The sequence below is a fragment of the Callithrix jacchus genome, chromosome 15, assembly GCF_049354715.1.
Source record: "Callithrix jacchus isolate 240 chromosome 15, calJac240_pri, whole genome shotgun sequence".
In the NCBI taxonomy this organism is placed as follows: Eukaryota; Metazoa; Chordata; class Mammalia; order Primates; family Cebidae; genus Callithrix; species Callithrix jacchus.
This window is the reverse complement of record NC_133516.1, coordinates 27,710,153-27,728,706: the sequence shown is the minus strand read 5'-3', so window position 1 is coordinate 27,728,706 and position 18,554 is coordinate 27,710,153. Positions and strand designations below refer to the sequence as shown.

The window sequence follows — 18,554 nt, the reverse complement described above, 5'->3', positions numbered from 1 at the left end:
ATGTGCCTCTAGAGCAAGGGCTTCTGGATGTCAGGATAGCTCCTGGTAACTTTCATAGCTGTTACTCATGTGATCACAACAACCCTACCAATTGGGTGTGGTGTGGTAGAAACTGTCACCTTCCAAATTATATTTAAATCTCTGCTGTCACATGCCAGTTTTGTGACCTTGACCTCAATGGCTCTAAGCCTGTTTCTTCATCTAGAAAGTGGAAATAACCCTGACTTTACAGAATTACAAGAGAACAGAAACGTCATAAAGCATTTAAGGGAGCCCTGCAGTATTACACATTAGGAGTCCCCCCAAAGCAGTTCCATTCCCTTGCTGCTGGGGGCATGCATTAACTCACTGCATCTTCAAAAACAACCCTGAGAGAGGTTACAGATAAGAATGGAGGCACATAAGTTTCAATCTCCTGTCTGTGACAGAGTGGAAGGACATTTAACTAAGCCCAGACCTGCTTTCCCTAACACCCAGGAAGCTCAGTCCTATTATTTCTTAATAGAAACTGACAAGTTGGCCCTACCAATCTGACACACCCGGAAGGATTTTATACTCAAAGTGTCCTCTGACGTTGTGTTAGTCCCTCATTACCTTGCTTTGACTTGTCTGATACTCCAGAGATTCCTAGAGAAGTGAGACTAAATTCCTTCCCCTACTAGAAGGTGACCTGCACTCCCTTAGGAAAGGGGCCACATCTGATCCAGCTTTGCAGGCTCAGGCCCATGACTAGGACTATACAAGCAACAGGAGTCCAGGCATACACTGCTTAAGGTGCACTGCTGGCCCTCTAACCAACGAAAAAAAGGTTCAGGAGATTTCAGAACTGAATCCGTGAAGATTCCATGGTAGGCTCATTCACCTGCATCCTGACCTTTATTTGGACAGTGTAAATTGTGTTTTGCTCCTCTATAAATACGAAAAATAGGAAAAACTAGGTGTTTATCCTTGTTTGACTTTCCAACCCTGTTGCGTAGCCAGGGATTCCTCTGAAAGGATATGGCTCCATAAGGCTGCACCTGCAGTGTTCGGGCATAAGGCTTTCTGTGCCATGGGTCTGTAAACAGAAAGGTCAGAGAGTAAAAATCAAAAGCCCTGGGACCCAGCTCTAATTCTGTCATGGCCAGATTGAACAATTGAATACGGCCTGCTCAATCTCATAGTTGAAAACTAGGCTGAGGCCCTGATCTTCCTCTTCCATAATGTACCCCTAAACAATGCTTATGATGAAAGCTAGATCTGCAGAAAAGAAATGGAAGCCATCAGCTGAGCCACAATTCCCTTCCACAGCCAAGAACATACAATAAAATGGCTTTCATAGTGTCCCAAGAGCCCCGTGATGGGGTTAATCAACTACCATGGCCAGGTCTGAACGTATGAGGGCCAGTTTAATGTCCAGGTCATGGCCACAGCACTCAGTAGGCTGACTGGGAAAGCTTTATTATGCCTACAGCCCTATAAATACCACATAACAGTCACAATCCATCCCCAAAAGCCAAGACCAGGGGTAGGTCCCTGAACCAAAGGCATATCATCCACAGGGCGACCAGCTCTTTTTGGCATCAAATACTAGCAGACTAAACTGATTCTTCCACTGGAATCTGATCTCTGATCTGAGAAACACTTGAGAGAAGAAAGAAGTTTAAAAGGAGCTGACAGGTCATGATATGGAGGAGTCCCGAGAGGCCAAACAAAAGCAAAGGTGTTGGGCAGAGGCAGACTCTATAAAGAAGGGAAGATGGACAGCAAGTGGCTGGAGAGAAGGGATAGATCTTGGCAGAGAAAAGCAGAGGTGTTACTAGAGATAAAGACAGTCAGCCAGCCACACAGGCCATGAGGTAATCCACAGAGCCCACGAGAGGTGGTACCTCAGAGCTGCCTGGGGACTTTCCAGCTCTTGCTGCAGATCTCCCTTTTCTTTTTTTTTTTTTGACACAGAGCCTCTCTCTGTCACTCAGGCTGGAGTAAAGGGGTGCAATCTTAACTCACTGCAATCTCCTCCAGCCTCAGCCTCCCAAGCAGCTAGGCCTACAGACACACATCATCACACACTGGACTAATTTTTTTTTTTTGAAATAGAGTGTTGCTATGTTGCCCAGATTGGTCGCCAACTCCTGGCCTCAGGTGATCCTCCCACCTCAGCCTCCCAAAGGGCTGGGATTACAGGTGTGAGCCACTGTACCTGGCCTACCTCTTTTCTTGAGATAACTGAAAAATCCAAATTCCTTCAAATCAAAAGAGGTTTAATACTCAACAGCCACAGGCTGAATCTTTAATGAGGTCACTCTGAAGGTTGGGTATCTAGTGTGGATGGTTTAGGACAAAGTCACACTTCTGATGGAAAAACAAACTTGAAAGGGAGCCAGCATTTTTTCTGTGTTAACCACAGGCCAAGTGCTTGACATCTCCTATCTCATCATTCCTCATAACCCCCTTCTACCTCCAGGTGAATATGTCCCCATTTTACACAAGGGGAAGCAGGCTCATTTATGCAAGCAAAATCACTTATTGTAAATGGTGAAGGTGCCTGCTCAATCTGACTCCAAAGCCTCATTCAAGCAGAGGCAAGGAAACCATGTGACTTCAGCAGGAGAGAGCAGAGATTCTTGCATCACAATTTGGTCTGAACCAGGTCAGTGGTTTGCCCATGGGCCAATGTCCAGTGACTGCCCCCAAATTTTCCAACACTTTATGATAATGTCCATTCTCAAGCTCCAGCCCCAGAAAGTCTGATTCAGAATGTTGGTGAAGCCTCAGAATCGGTATTTTGCAGGTGAGTAATATGCACTTCAATGCTTTAGAATCCCTGTGCTAAGAGGGAAGTTAGCAATGGCTTCTCGTGGATGAAGAAAATATACATCTAGCCAATTAAGCCAGAAAAGAGAATAAATCCTAGATTCTAAAAATTCTGAAGTCTGCCCCAAGTTCTGCAGAGAACTTGTAAGACAAAAGCTATACAAAGAAACACAACATAGGGTTCTAAAGGAACTCACACTAAATGTGGGGAAAATGCAACCAAAACAATACAGCAGCATATGCCATATGCTCTAGAAAAACTGGGGAGTGAGATGTCAGTTAGAACCTTCTCCTTCCCTTCCTGTTTCCACAAGCTTTCATAGGAAAGGAGAAAGAAAAGGAGGTAGAAGAAGCAAAGACTCTCTCCCACCTTGATCTCTGGTTCCCTACTGAGGAAGAAGAAGACAATGACTTTCACTGAAGCAGGAAGGTGGCCTCAGAATCAAGTATGGGCTTTGCAATCAGACAGATCTGAATTTAAATCCCAGCTCCACCACTCAATTACTGTATCACCTTGAGCTCAGTTCCTTGTCTGTAGAGATACTACTTAACCTTCAGAACTGTTGTAAACATTCAATGAAATAAAAATTATAATATGTACCTAATAAGAATGGGATACAGCCTTCAAAGACTGAAAAAGAACCTAACAGAAACCAATCAAATCATTTATCAAAATACTGATTTAACTAACCTTTTTGATTCTCTGTTCTCCCCTGGGAGAGGGGATCTGTTCACCAGGTTGACTCAAATTGTATCACCTAGACTCCCTTTGCTGGCTTCTGGTTGAATTTGCCCAATAGAACATACCAGATCAGAGGGTGTCCCTCACCCCCAAGGGGCCACATTTCTGATAGGGCCTGCATCTATCCAAGACTATGACTTCTGTTAGACAGCTTTCCTCCACAGTTCCGCTATCACTGAAATATGGTAATACTGTTTCCTCCCGGGACCCCGCTGGACTAAGGGCAGTAGCCACTCCCAGTAGTTGTTTGTCTTCAGGCTCCTCAACATCTCTTACTGCTTCCCTGAAACCTACCCATACTACTCTACAGTCCCATCATAAAAGTCTCCTGAACTATCTGAAGTGGACTCATTTTCTGCCCAAAACTAAAATGATCCACCCTACCTTCTCATAAACTAATTTCTCCCAAATGTGACACAACCTCTAATGGCCATGTTTTAGCCTAATTATTCTGTCCATCCTTTCCCACCACCTCCAAAAAGAACCAGAGTTTCTTTCTCTTGGAAACATGAGTTCAGAACTGAACTAGAAGGAATGGTCTCTTTTACAGAAGAGCTGGTAAGGAACCACATTTTTTCTACCACTGGCCCAAGAAGCAGAAAACCAATCTGCGGCGAGACCAAAACAAAGCAAAGTGGGGGGAAAAAAAGCAGAGATGAGCAAGAGAGAGCCTTGCTCATCCAAGTGCCTGTGGATTCCTGGAGAAACACTCGCAGTCTTGTAATCCACACTATTTTGCTTGAGCCAGTGTGTTGGTTACCATTACTAGCAACTGAATCATGCTTTGGCCACCTCTGCAAGCTGATCTTCCACCATTTCCCCCAACCCACCCCTTAGGCTCCACACATCCCCCACCTGAGGACTTACAGACTCACCATCCCTTCCTTCTGGAACACTCATCCCTACTTAATTATCGGTCATGCTGAGAGCTCAGTTAAAATGCTATTTCCTTCGGGAAGCCTCCTCTGACCTCCCAGTCTAGATCGTATCCCTGTGTTTTCCTTCATAGCACTCAGTACAATTTTATACATAAACACTCAAGTACATTAATAATTTCTGCATGTTCCTTCCTAGTCCCTCAGCCCAGCTCCATTCTGTGTTGAATAAATGCATACTGAGTCCTGAAGATACAGAGGGAAAATCCTTGATACGGATTTAGGGGAGCAATTCCACCTCCTTAGGGAAGCCTTCAGAGCATTATAAGTCCCTGGAATTCTTTTTTATTTATTTTTTAAAAATAAATTTTATTTCTTTAGAGATGGGGTCTTACTGTGTTGCCCAGACTGGTCTCAAACTCCTAGGCTCAAGCAATCCTCCCTCCCATCTCAGCCTCCCAAAGTGCTGGGATTACAGGCATGAGCCACCATGCCCAGCCCCTGGTATACTTTAACTTCTTCAACCTCCACTAACTATACCACTTCCTTGGCAGAGATCTTATTTTACCTTAGTCTTTATTTTATTCACTTTTACTCTCTTTGTCTCCCTCCTATCTTTCATTGATTTCACAACCATGTTTTAGCATCCCTACTGTTTCCCACATAACATGCCAGAGACTAGATAGATGATGTAAATAAAATTAACTAACTTTGCCCAAATTAGATCCTAAGCATCTCAAGGGCCAGAAATGAGGCTTACACCCTTTTCTTCCTTGACAGCACCCAGCAGATAACAGGTGTGTTATAAATATAAATGATTTTCTGACTCAATATAAAGGAATAAGGCAGGATTTATGACTATGGTGGAACTCTGCTTCTGGATAATGAACTGCCATGGGAATTAAGGGTGCTGGGAAGGCATCTCTAACCTTGAGGTTACAGATATATCCATGCCTCAGTGCCACTTTCAGAGATGAAATGTGAGAGAAAACAGGACACATGACAGAGTCAGTATATCATGGTAAGCTGCAGTAACAAAGAAAGAAAACCAAAGGTTTTTAAATTTAGAGAAAAATGGTTACCCTTAATGTGTCCCTAAAAAGCATACTTTGAGGATAAAAATCAACTGAACAAAGTGTATATAAAAATATAGCAGAGAGGGCCAGATGCGGTGACTCACGCCTGTAATCCCAGCACTTTGGGAGGCCAAGGCGGGTGGATCACGAGGTCAAGAGATCGAGACCATCCTGGTCAACTTGGTGAAACCCCGTTTCTCCTAAAAATACAAAAAATTAGCTGGGCATGGTGGTGCGTGCCTGTAATCCCAGCTACTCAGGAGGCTGAGGCAGGAGAATTGCCTGAACCCAGGAGGCGGAGCTTGCGGTGAGCCGAGATCCCGCCATTGCACTCCAGCCTGGGTAACAAAAGCGAAACTCCATCTCAAAAAAAAAAAAAAAAAAAAAAATATATATATATATATATATATATATATATATATATCAGGGAAAGACACATCTAATGGCTTTTGGGCATTTTTATGCCCCCTCACACACAAATAACATACAAGTTCCCCAGAATACACACATATATCCCACTACTCCTAATCCTGAATTATAACTAAAATATGCAACTATGAGTTCTGACTTTATTAACCAGGCTTAATATACAACCTGTTGGCCAAATATTGGCATTTCTTCATCTATAGAGGGCCCAGAAGATAACAGCAGGTGACAATTTTTAAATGGACATGGCCTTAACTCACGTTGTGGAACTTTAATGACAGCTGGCCGCTTCAATTTAATGGCTACATCCCAGGACCACTAACTTTACTGAGAGAGGAAAACCATGAGGAGGGGCTGTGACCAGAACTCTGCCAAGGGTGGGCTGAAGAACTCTGATAGGAGGACGACACCGTGGGTTAACAAGTGGAGACAGAGTCAGAGGAAGATACGGGGTAGCTCGTTACCACGTTCAACATTTTTCAATCCTCGTTCTGGAGTGGTCAAAACCAGGGGTTTAATATAGAGCACAGAGGACGTTAGGTTTTAGCTGCCTAGGGAATTAGTTCTCCACTGGCAAAATGGAAACAGCACTTATGATACCAGCTGCCTAGCCGCTGTCTAAAAACCCTTCCCCTTTATTGGCAAGGCAATTTGTATTTTCTTTTCTTTCTTTCTTTTCTGAGACAAGAGTCTCGCTGTGTTGCCCAGGCTGGAGTGCAGTGGCACGAGCTTGGCTCATTGCAATCTCTGCTTCAGCCTCCCGAGTAGCGGGGACTACAGGGGTCTGCCACCACGCCTGGCTAAGTTTTGTATTTTTTAGTAGAGACGGGGGTTTCACTATGCGGCCAGGCTGGTCTTGAACTGCTGACGTGGTGATCCGCCCGCCTCGGCCTCCCAAAGTGCCGGTATTACAGACCTGAGCCAATGCTTCTGGCCTGCTTTTCCTCACCTCGTAGTTGGGAGGCGCATGCGAGCTGAACCCACTTTGAAATTACAAACTGCCATACAAAAACCCTTCTCCCTTTATTTGTACGGCAATTTGCATTTTGCCGTGCGTTCACCTCGCATGCGCTTCCCAACCACGAGGTGAGGAAAGGCAGGCCAGAAGCCTACCTCCAAACTCCCATTTCCTAGAAAAGAAAACTGAGGCTCGGACCAGTTAAGTGCGCGAAAGCCGAAAGGATGGCCATGGGCGATGCTCTCTCTCTAAGAAAATACCTCCGGGACTAACGCTTCCTGCCCGGGTTCGGAATGTTACAGACCCGCAAAACTGCAAATGCGCTAACAGTCTTAAAAACGTCCGCGTTGTCAGCTCTGCAAAGCAAACGCCGCCCGCACAGCCGTTTAATCACAGGTAAACGGAGAGTCGCTGCAGCTCGGCTGCCTCTTGCTTGGCGAACCCAGGGTAGGCCGCGACCCGCAGGGCTAGGCTGAACCCGGCGGCCGACCCAACGCCGCTGCTGTAGCTACCTGTACGCCGTGCATGATGTACACCTTCTCCGCCTCACTCAGCGCCACTGACGCCATGCTGCCGAGCTGCCCCGCGAGCCAAACGTCATCTGCACGCGTCGTCTTCGCTGGACCACTCCCCCACGCCCCACCCGCCGCGTCCGCGCGTCATCAACCTGCGCGGCGGCCGCCGCCACTGCCGGGAGCTCGATGGGCTTCTCCTGCGCGCCGCCCGGTGTCTGGCCGAGTCCAGGGAACCGCGGCGCCTCGTTTCAAGGAGTCATCGCCGCAGCCGGAGGCCCGGTCCCGGGTTGGGGACTGCAGGGGAAGGCAGCGGCGGGAGCGCCCCCGGGGGCCTGGGACTGGGGAACTGCCTCCGGCTTCACGGTCAGTTGGGAGGGGAAACTGGGGTTGGGGTGAAGAAGCTGGGGTGAGGAGAGCCACACGGGCCGGGGGACTTGCAGTGGGAGAGGTGTGCGGCGCAGTTGCTCAGAGCTGGAGTTGACCTAGGAGCTCGTGTGTGTCTCGTGTGTGTGTGTGTGTGTGTGTGTGAGAGAGAGAGAGAGAGAGAGAGAGAGACAGACAGACCCCGACTAAGGAAGGGCGGACGTCGTGATTGGCCTGGGGGTGGCGTTGCCCCGCTCTTCTCCCCTCCACTTCTTTAGTCCCTAGGGAGGCTGAAGAGGAGAGGCGATGCAGCCCTCTGTAGGTAGTTCTCGGTAGGAAGGGTCCGGGCTGGGAGTGGGGAACACTAGACCTAAGGCGTCCCCACCCCTCCACCCAGGAATATCTCTCGCTGACTCGCTCACTCTGACCGAACGCTGACCCAGTACCTTGCTGGGACCTCTTGCTTCGGATGCTTATCAGCATAGTCCCAAAGACTAGGGGGAGGAGGCGCTTGGTAACCGGCGCTAGCTGGGTGCGCAGTGCCCGGACGTCCCTGACGCTTCCTAGCGGGAACTGAAAACCCCGGCTTGATGGAAGTGGTAGCTGGGAGCTGGGAGCAGTTGCCCGTAAAAAAGCCAACCCCATGCAATGGCCGAGTGGGAGTATAGGCATTGGATGCCCGGAGAGGGTATCTGCAAGGTCAAGGTTCCTTTTGGGGTCACCAGAGGAACTCATTTAGGCGCGGCGGAAAAAGTATGGTGCAAGTTTTAAAGGAGCCGTGTTGGTAAATGGGAGAAAGTTAACCCGAATTAGTTGAAACGAGGGCAAGTTGAAGCAAGTCTCATGACTTTCCTGATGTTCCATTTATGAGGACCCTCCCTGTTCTCAAAAGTGAAAGTAACCCTAATTAGCTTGATCAGCCAAAAAAAAAAAGGTTGGTATTTCTCAGATAATGGCTTCAAATACAGTAACTATTGGGAGCCTACTATAGATAGGCTTTGTGCTACCTTTGGAACACAAGGCAAGTAAAACACACTATGCCCAGAGAAGTTCCCTGGCAGTGGTTCAGGCTCCGGGGCCAAAATAACCATAGATCAGGGTGGTTAGAGCTATGATGGTGGCATCAGTGGGCACAGTGGGATTGGGAGGTCGTCTGAAGTTACAGAGAGGAAGTGCTTGCTTACATTCTTAATGATTAAATTGCTGAACTCCAAAATTGATGATCAGTTCTTAGTAGACTGGACATTAGATGTTTCTTATGTCTCTACATAGTTCTCTACAGGGGCACCTAAAAGGAAGACATCTTGCAGGATTGGACTTTGCCTTCCTGGGAAACTGGGAGAGGTGAAGCTGGAAGGGCTTCCACCCTAATGAGGGCACAGGTGCCCCACCTGTTGTGGCACACAGATGTGTTTGTGTGTGGTTGGACAGCTGGGTTCTGTGTGAGGAGCTCTGTGTGATAAGATAACATGAGATTGCTGATGTTAGAAATGGTATTTTCTAGATGTGCTAGAGATTTGCTCAGAAAGGAGAGACCCTGGAAGCTGGGTTTTAGAAACTAGGATTATGTGAGAGGACTAAGGATTCAAAAGGTGACAGCAAATGGACAGATCAGCAAAGAGGAAGAAAAGCTCGAGTTCAGAAACCACGGGGTCATCTTTATGTCAAGATCTTCCCAGTGTCTTTTAAAATATACAACATATATTTGATCTGTGCCCCTGACAATTGGTAGAAATTCCATACTGGAGAAGGGTTGGCAGTATTTGCTAAAAAATGTTACAAATGATACTAGGCTAAGTAGGTATGAGAGATATAAACAGTAGAATGTTCCTTTTCAAATTGTCTACTAAAACAATGACCACCTTGGCGGGGCATGGTGGCTCATGCCTGTAATCCCAGAATTTTGGGAGGCCGAGGAGGGCAGATCATGAGGTCAGGAGATCAAGACCATGCTAGCTAACACGAGGAAACCCATCTCTACTAAAAATACAAAAAATTAGCAGGGCATGGTGGCATGCACCTATAATCCCAGCTACTCGGGAGGCTGAGGCAGGAGAATTGCTTGAACCCCGGAGGTGTAGCTTGAGGTGAGCCAAGATTGCACCATTGCTCTCCAGCCTGGGCAACAAGAGCGAAACTCCATCTCAAAAAAAAAAAAAAAAGTGACAATCTTTACTAAGCATTGTGCTTACATGCTGCCAGAACATTTTTATCATTTTGCTGTAATAGAGCATTGGACAGCTTTAAAATCCATAAATTTAGAGTTCTTTTTTAGTTTATTGAAGTAATTAAAGAACATATAACCAAAAAAAATTAAGAAGTCAAAGATAGCACAGTATTCTATTAAACTAGTTTTTCTGTCACTATTGGATTCATTTATTGAATGAATAAATGAATTGGGGCATACCAATCTGTAAGTTTGTGTATTCTATAACCCTATACTCTAATTTTCACACTAATTTACATAATGCTTATTGTATACCAAGCATTGTTCTAAGCACTTTATAAAGATTAAGCGATTCAGTTCTTGTAACAGCCCTATGAAGCAATTATTTTTATCCCTATTTTGCAGATTGCGAAATGAGGCACAGAGAAGTTAAATGCCTTAACCAGGGTCACAGGTTATATCATTGGTAAATGGCAGAACTAGGACTTGAGACCAGGTAGTCTAGCTCTCCTGCCCACACTCCTAACCATCACCTTACACAGTCTTCCCCTAGGTTTTATTTCATTCACCAGAGTATTTGGTGAAGGAAGTCCCAATTTTGTTATGCATGGGTTACTGCCCTCTGAACGATATAGTTCACCTTAATTCCAAAAGCAAGGAATCTGTTCAAGCATAAATTTATATCCCTTGAATCAGTTTTCTAGAGGAACATGGAATGTGGTGCTGATGGGAAGTTCCTGTGTCTGTTGTAGTCCAACCTTTTAAACAAGGCAAAAGTTTATGTATGAGCAGAATAGAACATTAACTCCAAGTAGCTAACGAGAGAGCCCTCAGTGGCAAAGAAGGCTGATAGATCTGATACTAGGGTTGAGTAGCATGCATGGAGACCCAGATTCCAGCCATATGCCATACTCAGGAGAAATATCTAGTAACTCTTCAGACAGTTAGTGTTTGCATGCCTGTGAGTCCCTACTGTTCTTATGGGCATGAAGAGATAAGAAACCCAAAACACAGCACCTGCCTAAAAGTAGTGTAGAATTATTACAGTATGGGATCCCAGAACCTTGAACTAGTTCGTGAACAAGACAATAAAATAAAGTGCTTAATTGAGAAGTGGCAATTAGAGAGATGCCAGCCTATAATAAGGTGCTAATTGTGCAGGACAGGTATCAAACACAAAAGGTAAAGAGCTGCTGCTAGCCACAAGCTGGGAACAATAACATTACAGAGACAGATATAAATCTGTCCCACCCAGCCTTGGTTAATTAAAGCAATAAAAGCCAGTTACAGGAGAGCTTCAGGGCAATGCTGAGTCTGTGGTGCTGACATTGCAGAGAGCTTTTTCTGGAGACAGAGTGTCACTCTGTTGCCCAGCCTGGAGTGCGGTGACACGATCTCTGTTCACTGCAACCTCCCGGGTTCAAGCAATTCTTGTGCCTCAGCCTCCTGAGTAGCTGGAATGACAGGTGTGTGCCATGCCACCACTCTGACTGATTTTTGTATTTTTGGTAGAGACTGGGTTTGGCCATGTTGGTCAAGTTGGTCTGGAACTGCTGGCCTCAAGAGATCCACCTGCCTCAGCCTCCCAAAGTGCTGGGATTACAAGCATGAGCCACTGTGCTCAGCCACAGAGAGCTCTTAAAAGCCCAGTAGGAAACCTTCTTTCTATTTCTAGTCTTAAGCAGACATGGCGCATATTAGGCCTTTTCCTTTGCATTTTCACCGTTACCCCAGCACCCTCAAAATGTACAACGTACGCTACTGTTTTCCCTATAGATGTTTCCTTTAAACACTTTGCATTTCTCCTACCTGCACCTTGTCTTAAAGAATACTAGATATTGGGAGGCTGAGGTGGGAGGATCCCTTGAGCCCCAGAGTTTGAGTCCAGCCTGGGCAACATAGACCCCATCTCTAAAAATAATAAAATAATGAAAGAAATGAAGAATATATGTAAAAACTGTCATAATCTGGCCAGCAGGTCTCCAGCTGTCTTTTAGACATAACTTGGGATTACAGTGATACAAAAATTGCTAGTAATACATGGGTAGAGCTTACTCTTAATTAGAGGAAGGGTTATACAGTCTTCTTGTGTGTTTCATTTTGAAAAGGTGACAGGGTGTTTCCTATGTCTCATCAGGGCATATTTGAGAAAAGGGGGTCACATATCCTGATTACCAAATATGGAACTATTTAAGCACACACACACCCTGATAGTCATGGAAAGTAACAAAGTCACAGGTAGAAATGGAGGGGCGATGTCTCAATATTGACCTACTAGGGGGAAAAAATGAGCCTGATGCCATGCTGCCTCTAGTTCCTTTCTGTTTTGCATTTTAAAAAATCATTTGCTTTCCTCCTTGGAAGCAGATTTCCAGAAACAAATGGTCAGGTCATTCATGGCTGTCAACTGTGAACGTGAGAAGACTCCAGGTGCATGTCCCACTTAATTAAATCGTACATCCTAATACATTTGAAATGCATGCAAAATGTCATCATTTCCTAGTCTCCAAACCATAGCCTTCCTAGTATGTATTGACTTGGTGATTGAACTCTTTGGCTTGAACTCTTGGTGAGACATGAACATATATTTCCTATTTCCCATTCCGGGTGAGTGGAGATGGAATGCCTTTGGGTGAATCACTTTCTTACCTTAGCAGGATGAGCCTAGTGGGACAAGTACAGTTCTGACCACAGTCCTGTTGCAGTAAAGTATTCGGTATGTGAAGTGTATGTTTCTAAACCAAGAGATAGTAGCAGAGAATCTAGAAAGACAGGTTGGTTAGGAAGATACCAGTCGATGGTGGAAAGACTACCAGGCATATTAGTCCAAAGATTTGGGCCTTGCTATTAACTTGCTTTATGACTGTGAACAAGTCAGTTAACCTAAGTCTCATTTTGCCCTCAAGTGAGGATCTTGTCAGGTTATAAAACTCAGAATGGATCCTAGATATGCAAATATTTGAATATTGGAAGTGGCCATGTTTAACTTGGGGTTTTTAAGATTCCTTTCATTTACCACTTTGTTATACTTGATATATTTTGCTAGTGCTTTTTCCACTCTGAAAAAAATGAATGAACAAAAGGAAGTGGTAATTTATGCTGTACTTGATTGAAAAAACTAAACATGCTCAGGAAATTGCTAAGAGAGATAGTTACCAGTGGGCATCTTTTTGAATATTATCAAATGAGGAAAAGACGTTAAGGGCAGCTTTTGGTAAAAACGAAAAGGAACACCCAAGATATTAACAAAGAAACCGTTGAATTTGCTCCTGAAAACAGAGGACTTATAGAATCTCAGCCCTGCAAGGGGCCCTACCAATCGGCGTGATTGTCCCCTTGTTTTATCAAATGTGGAAACTGAGGCCCAGAATGCTAACTGTCTTGCCTGAGATTGTGAGGTTCGTGAGTGGCAGGATTGGGAGTAAACTTTGGCCTCTTGATTCCAAACCCAGTCTTCGTTCTCCTTAGTACTAGCCCCCTTCTACTTTCAAAGCCCTCTAGTGAATGCCAGAGAGCCCTCACTAGGTAGGCAGGGACTGTCTTCTCTCTCTAGGAGCCCAATACAGCCCCCTTTCTGTGGTCCCAGGTCCCTCCCAGCGCTCTGCTCTTGCATTGCCACTTATAGTACCTGGAATAAGTGATACCAGCAGATTCCTAAAAGTCAAATGGCTCTTCTTTTTGAGCCCTAGTACCTAGTACAGTTGCAATAACTGGTTATCTCTCTTCCCTAGCTAGTCTTTTAGAATTCTCTAAGCACTTTTGCTTTTAGTCCCTAAAAACACCCAAGCTCTGGCCTGAGTGATGTCACAGTGGCTGTGTGGCTACACATGACACAATGTGGGCTCAGGTGCCATTCTCAACACCCTAAGGTTGGACCTTTGCTGACTGGTCTTTGTCTAGCATGGGGTTGGGGGGAGCTTTTTCTCAGAAAAAGCAGCATTCTGGTAATTGGCCCCACAGGAAGTATTTTCCAGCAGAAGCAGATTTTAGGGATTCAATCCTAGGGTGACTCTTCTGGCTGAGACTTCACAGTCTTCCTGCCTCCTAGGTTAGGGCAGAATCAGTATTCTAAATGTTGGCTGATATTCAGCCAGGCCCTAGCTTAGAGCCCAAAATGCTTGTGTTCAGGCCTGTGGCCTGTGAGCACCACTGCATGCAGCCCACCTGATAATGCCACCTCTGCATAACCGTGTGTGGGCAAGATAGCGAAACTGTAAGTAACCCAAGGTCACTGATGGTCAGTACTCCTCCACCTTTTATTTTCTAGCTATTAGACGAAATTTAATTGTAGTAAGTAGTGAAAATCAGGCTGTGGGACAAGAGCAGACTTTGGGAGTATATTCCTGTCTCCACCTCTTCCTGGACGTATGAATGTAGGCATGCTTCAGTTTTCTCATCTCTAAAAGGGGGATTGAAAAGGGAGCATTTGTACCTACAAAATAGAGTAGACATGAGAATCAAACAGGAAGAGGCATGTGTAGAAGCAGCCCCGTGCCTGGATGGAGGCAGGGATGGGTAGTGGACATCTTCAGTGAGGGTCAGGAAAGAATCAGGGCCCCACCCTACATTCAGCATATACTGTGGATGCAACACTCAGGCAAAACTGGAGCCTACCCTGACAGAGGCCAGAAGGCAGTTCATTGTCAAATGAGATCATGCATTGGATTACAAAGGGTTCACAAACTATGAGAGTATCACCCTCATTGACAAATGTTCTTTGGGTAGCTGGATCAGTTATTTATTGTTGCCTTTATGAAGGTGTTCCTGCTGGCTTACACTCTTCCTGCAAGGAGGAGTTAATGCAGGGAGATGGCAGAGTAGCAGTTAAACAGGTGGTGGTAGTTACCATCCATTAGACCTAGAAAGCAAGTTAGCCACCTCGCTGTGAAGACCCACTGACAACCTGAGCTTCACCTCTTCACTCATCTGTAAAACAGGCTGGACCAGAGTTTGGAAGAAACCAGGTGGTTCTCACGGTCTCTTTCCAAACAGCAATGTTTCTGAGGGCCCCAGTCTGTGAGGTAACCCAGTGGGTATCATGCTCCATTAATGAGACAGGTGTCAGAAGGGGCTCATCGAAGAGGGAATGCTCAATTTTTATTTATTCATTTGTTTGTTTGTTTTGACAGAGTCACACTCTGTCGCCCAGGCTGGATTTCAGTGGTGCAGTCTCATCTCACTGCAGCCTAAACCTTCTGGGCTCAGGCAGTCCTCCCATCTCAGCTTCCCCAGTAGCTGGGACTATAAGCATACACCACCATGCTTAGCTAATTTTTTAAGATTTTGTAGAGATGAAGGCTCACTATGTTGCCCAGGAGCTCAAGCCATCCTTCTGCATGGGTCTCCCAAAGCGTCCTTACAGGCATGAGCCACCATGCCCAGACTTGTTTTTAAAGAATAGGTATTATGGGTGCCCAGAAGTTAGTGGAAGGAAAGTCTGCTTAGAGTCCCTTTCTTGAGTTTTTTGTTTTTTTTTTTTTTTTTAACAGTCAGAGATTAGAGATCCTAGTCCATGCCCTCACTTCAGAGAGGAAGACACTTAAGCTAAGTTGAAGAAACTTCTCCTCAGGTCCGTCAAATCTGTGTAAGGGAACAGGAAGTAGAACTCATATTTCCTGCTTCTGCATTTCTCTCATTCCCACTTTGGGTGAAAAACAAATCCATATGCTGTGCAAAAAAGTGCAGTCTCTGACGGCAAGCAGAGCTGTTTTGAATCCTGGCTCCATCACTGCCTCGATCCATGCGACCTTAGGAATATTTCCCAACCCCTCTGAGCCTTACTTTTTCCATCTCTGCAATGGTGAATAAAAGCTGCTGTGCTGGGTTGCTGTAAGAATTAAAATGAGCTGCTCTGCATAGTCCTGAAGCATAATCGACATTCAGTTAATATTGATGCCCATCTCCATTGCTCTAGCCAGTACTGCATGTTTTGCCTAAAACATAAGTTTTCAACAGAATGTCAAAATGACTTAAATTTTCACATTTGTAAAAAGGAAAATTTGACTAAAATCTACTAGATGGTCTTTAATATTTCTCCCCGTTCTAAAATGCTGATTTTTTTTCCCCAGTTACTTTTACAAGTGGTCTTCTTTTAAAGGAGTCTTAATATTTCTCTTCATTGCAATATATAAATGACACCCATGAAAAGGGAAAGTAGGCCGGGTGTGATGGCTCATGCCTGTAATCCCAGCACTTTGGGAGGCCGAGGCAGGTAGATCACCTGAGGTCAGGAGTTCAAGACCAGCCTGACCAATATGGTGAAACCCATCTCTACTAAAAATACAAGAAAATCAGTCAGCCATCGAGGCGTGTGCCTGTAGTCCAAGCTACTTGGGAGACAGAGACAGGAGAATTGCTTGAACCTGGAGGCAGGGGTTGCAGTGAGCCAAGATCATGCCCTGTGAGACAGAGAGAAGGGAGAGAGAAGAGACAGAAGGAAAGAAAAGGAAAAGTGGAACATGTTACCCAAATAAGTAGTGTCTTCTATAGTACAGATCTCCAACGTTTGTGACATTCATTATATCACACTAAACATGGGTGTGTCTTTATTTTTCCCAATTAAAAATATTTTAATAGAAACAAGGTCTCACTATGTTGGCCAGGCTGGTCTCTAACTACTGGGCTCCAGTGACCCTCTTGCCTCAGCCTCCCAAAGGGTTGGGTTTGCAGATGTGAGCCTCTGCACCTGTTTGGGTGCATATTTTCATACTATTTTTTTAGTAGATCAGTAAAACCAGGAGTTGGTAAAGTAGCCAATTGCAATAAAATCATTATAGCAAGTAGAGGAACTGTTAGCCTCCATGAGCTATCCAAATCCCAGACTGTTTTCTGAAATGAAGGACATTAGTAGGAGTCTGAGTGTGTGCATGAATGGGTTTTATAAGGAGGTGGTCAGTTATGAGGCAAGAAGGAAATTTCAGTTTACTGACCACTTCCTGGTTTCCTCAGTGAACCGGAATATGTGTAAGGTTTGGCTTGGTGGTACAATATTTTACTTTTTTTTTTTCCATTTGTTTTTTGTTGAAGGCTGAGTATGACAGAAACAAAAGGCAGGCAAGAGGGAGACAGCCCCTGCTGTAGAGAGAGAAACAGTGTAGACTTGTTGGTAAAGATCTTACAAAACAGGCCAGCTCTCTCTGCCTGCCTGGACACTTTCCTTGGCTAGCAGGGTGTGCTGCGGAAGATAAGGAACCTTTCTTCTGTTAGGCTTCAGACCACACCCTTACCTTTTTGAAAAAGTTTAGTGACTCATCCTGTGTTTTAATGAAATATTTCAAACATACTGATTCATGGTTCATTCTTTGTTTTTCTGAGACTCATCTAAAAAATGGGCATAAAATTTACAGTCCTTTTGGATTCTTACACAAATTAAGGTAATTGTATTGCAGATGAAGTAATTTTCTACTTGACCAGTTTTGTATCTAAAGCTTCTAAGGCAAAGACCATTTATTGATCTTTGAGGTTGCAGGGCTGGCTTGTGAATGAAATGAATACTTTAGGCCTGTCAGTCTAGAATGTGAGAAGTTCTAAAAAAAAAAAAAAAAACCTCCATGTTTTTAAGGCTGTACAATTTAAACCATAGAAGGTTAATGTTATACTAATTAGGGTGAATTTCAGCCAAGAGTTATAGAAACATCAGAAAAGACACTACCCTCTTTCAGTGGACATTTGAAGTGATTGTTTAAGGGTAGACTGGACTATTTAACTGTGGTAAGAATTAGTTTAGGTGGGAATTCAGTGTTTAGGACAAGTTCAAGAGGATACCAGACCAGCCCTCAACAGCAGTCTAGTATAATACTAGATTTATTAAAATGTCACATATTCACCTGAAACAAATTTGGGCTTAAGCCAAAAGCATCCTGTTTTAGAGTTTCTGCTATTTTGCTGATGTTCATGATATCTGCTAAGAACTTGATAAAATTGAGTTTCAGTTTTATAGTTCCTTCTTGTAGGGACCCAGAAAGTTTAATCCTTCAATTTTTGTTTTAAGTATTTAGATAATCCTTATCTTTAAGCCAAGGGGAGATGATTATACGTGATTTTGAGTTTGCTAAACCAGTCTGTGTACAGTTATTTCATATGCTGTAATGGTTAATTGCCCTTTGTTGATACTTCTTTAATCTATGTGGTCTCAAGATACACTTGTATGCTGTTCACAAGCGTGTGAATGTTCATGTGGATGTGAGAATGTGGGTGGATGCAGTGTTTTAGAAAAGTAATCCTCACAAAGTACTTTGAGTTGCTTCTAAAGATTTGGTTTTAGTTCTGGCTGAACTACTCCATGACTTTAGTGTAGGATCTTGTTTTATGAAAGCAGGTGAATAGAACTTGTTGGCAATCTGAGAGGATGGGGGTCCTTGGGACACTCTCTGGACTGAGAACAGTGACATTTTGGGACTCTAATACATTCAGTAGAGAACTTACATGTTTTGTGTAACAGTCGTGCTTTTGACCCCATCCATAAAGCATGGACTGTGGGTCAGGGTTTGTTTGTTGTTGTTGTTGTTGTTGTTATTGTTGTTTTCCAAATGATAGACTTATAGAGATTTGCTCTTCATTCAACAAATGATGTAGCTAGATTCTGCCCATCACTAGCAGTCAACACTTGGCCAAGCTAGTTCATCCTGGCCAACCAG

The 18,554-nt window shown here is 44.4% G+C and overlaps 2 protein-coding genes across 9 annotated transcripts in view; one reads left to right on the top strand and one right to left on the bottom strand.

Moving 5' to 3' along the window:
* Positions 1–7,476, bottom strand: part of EXOSC7 (exosome component 7) — a 34,823-nt gene extending 27,347 nt beyond the window's left edge. For all 3 annotated transcript variants that reach the window (XM_017964852.4, XM_002807592.7, XM_078350649.1), the window contains exon 1: positions 7,386–7,476. In XM_017964852.4, coding sequence (XP_017820341.2) covers positions 7,386–7,442 — 57 coding nt within the window. In that variant the 5' untranslated portion in view covers positions 7,443–7,476. The remainder of the gene's footprint in view (positions 1–7,385) is intronic.
* Positions 7,477–7,537: 61 nt separating this feature from the next.
* ZDHHC3 (zDHHC palmitoyltransferase 3) overlaps positions 7,538–18,554 on the top strand; it is a 60,323-nt gene continuing 49,306 nt past the window's right edge. For all 6 annotated transcript variants that reach the window (XR_013527259.1, XR_013527260.1, XM_035275051.3 and 3 more), the window contains exon 1: positions 7,538–7,751. The gene's annotated coding sequence lies outside the window, so the exon portion shown is untranslated. The remainder of the gene's footprint in view (positions 7,752–18,554) is intronic.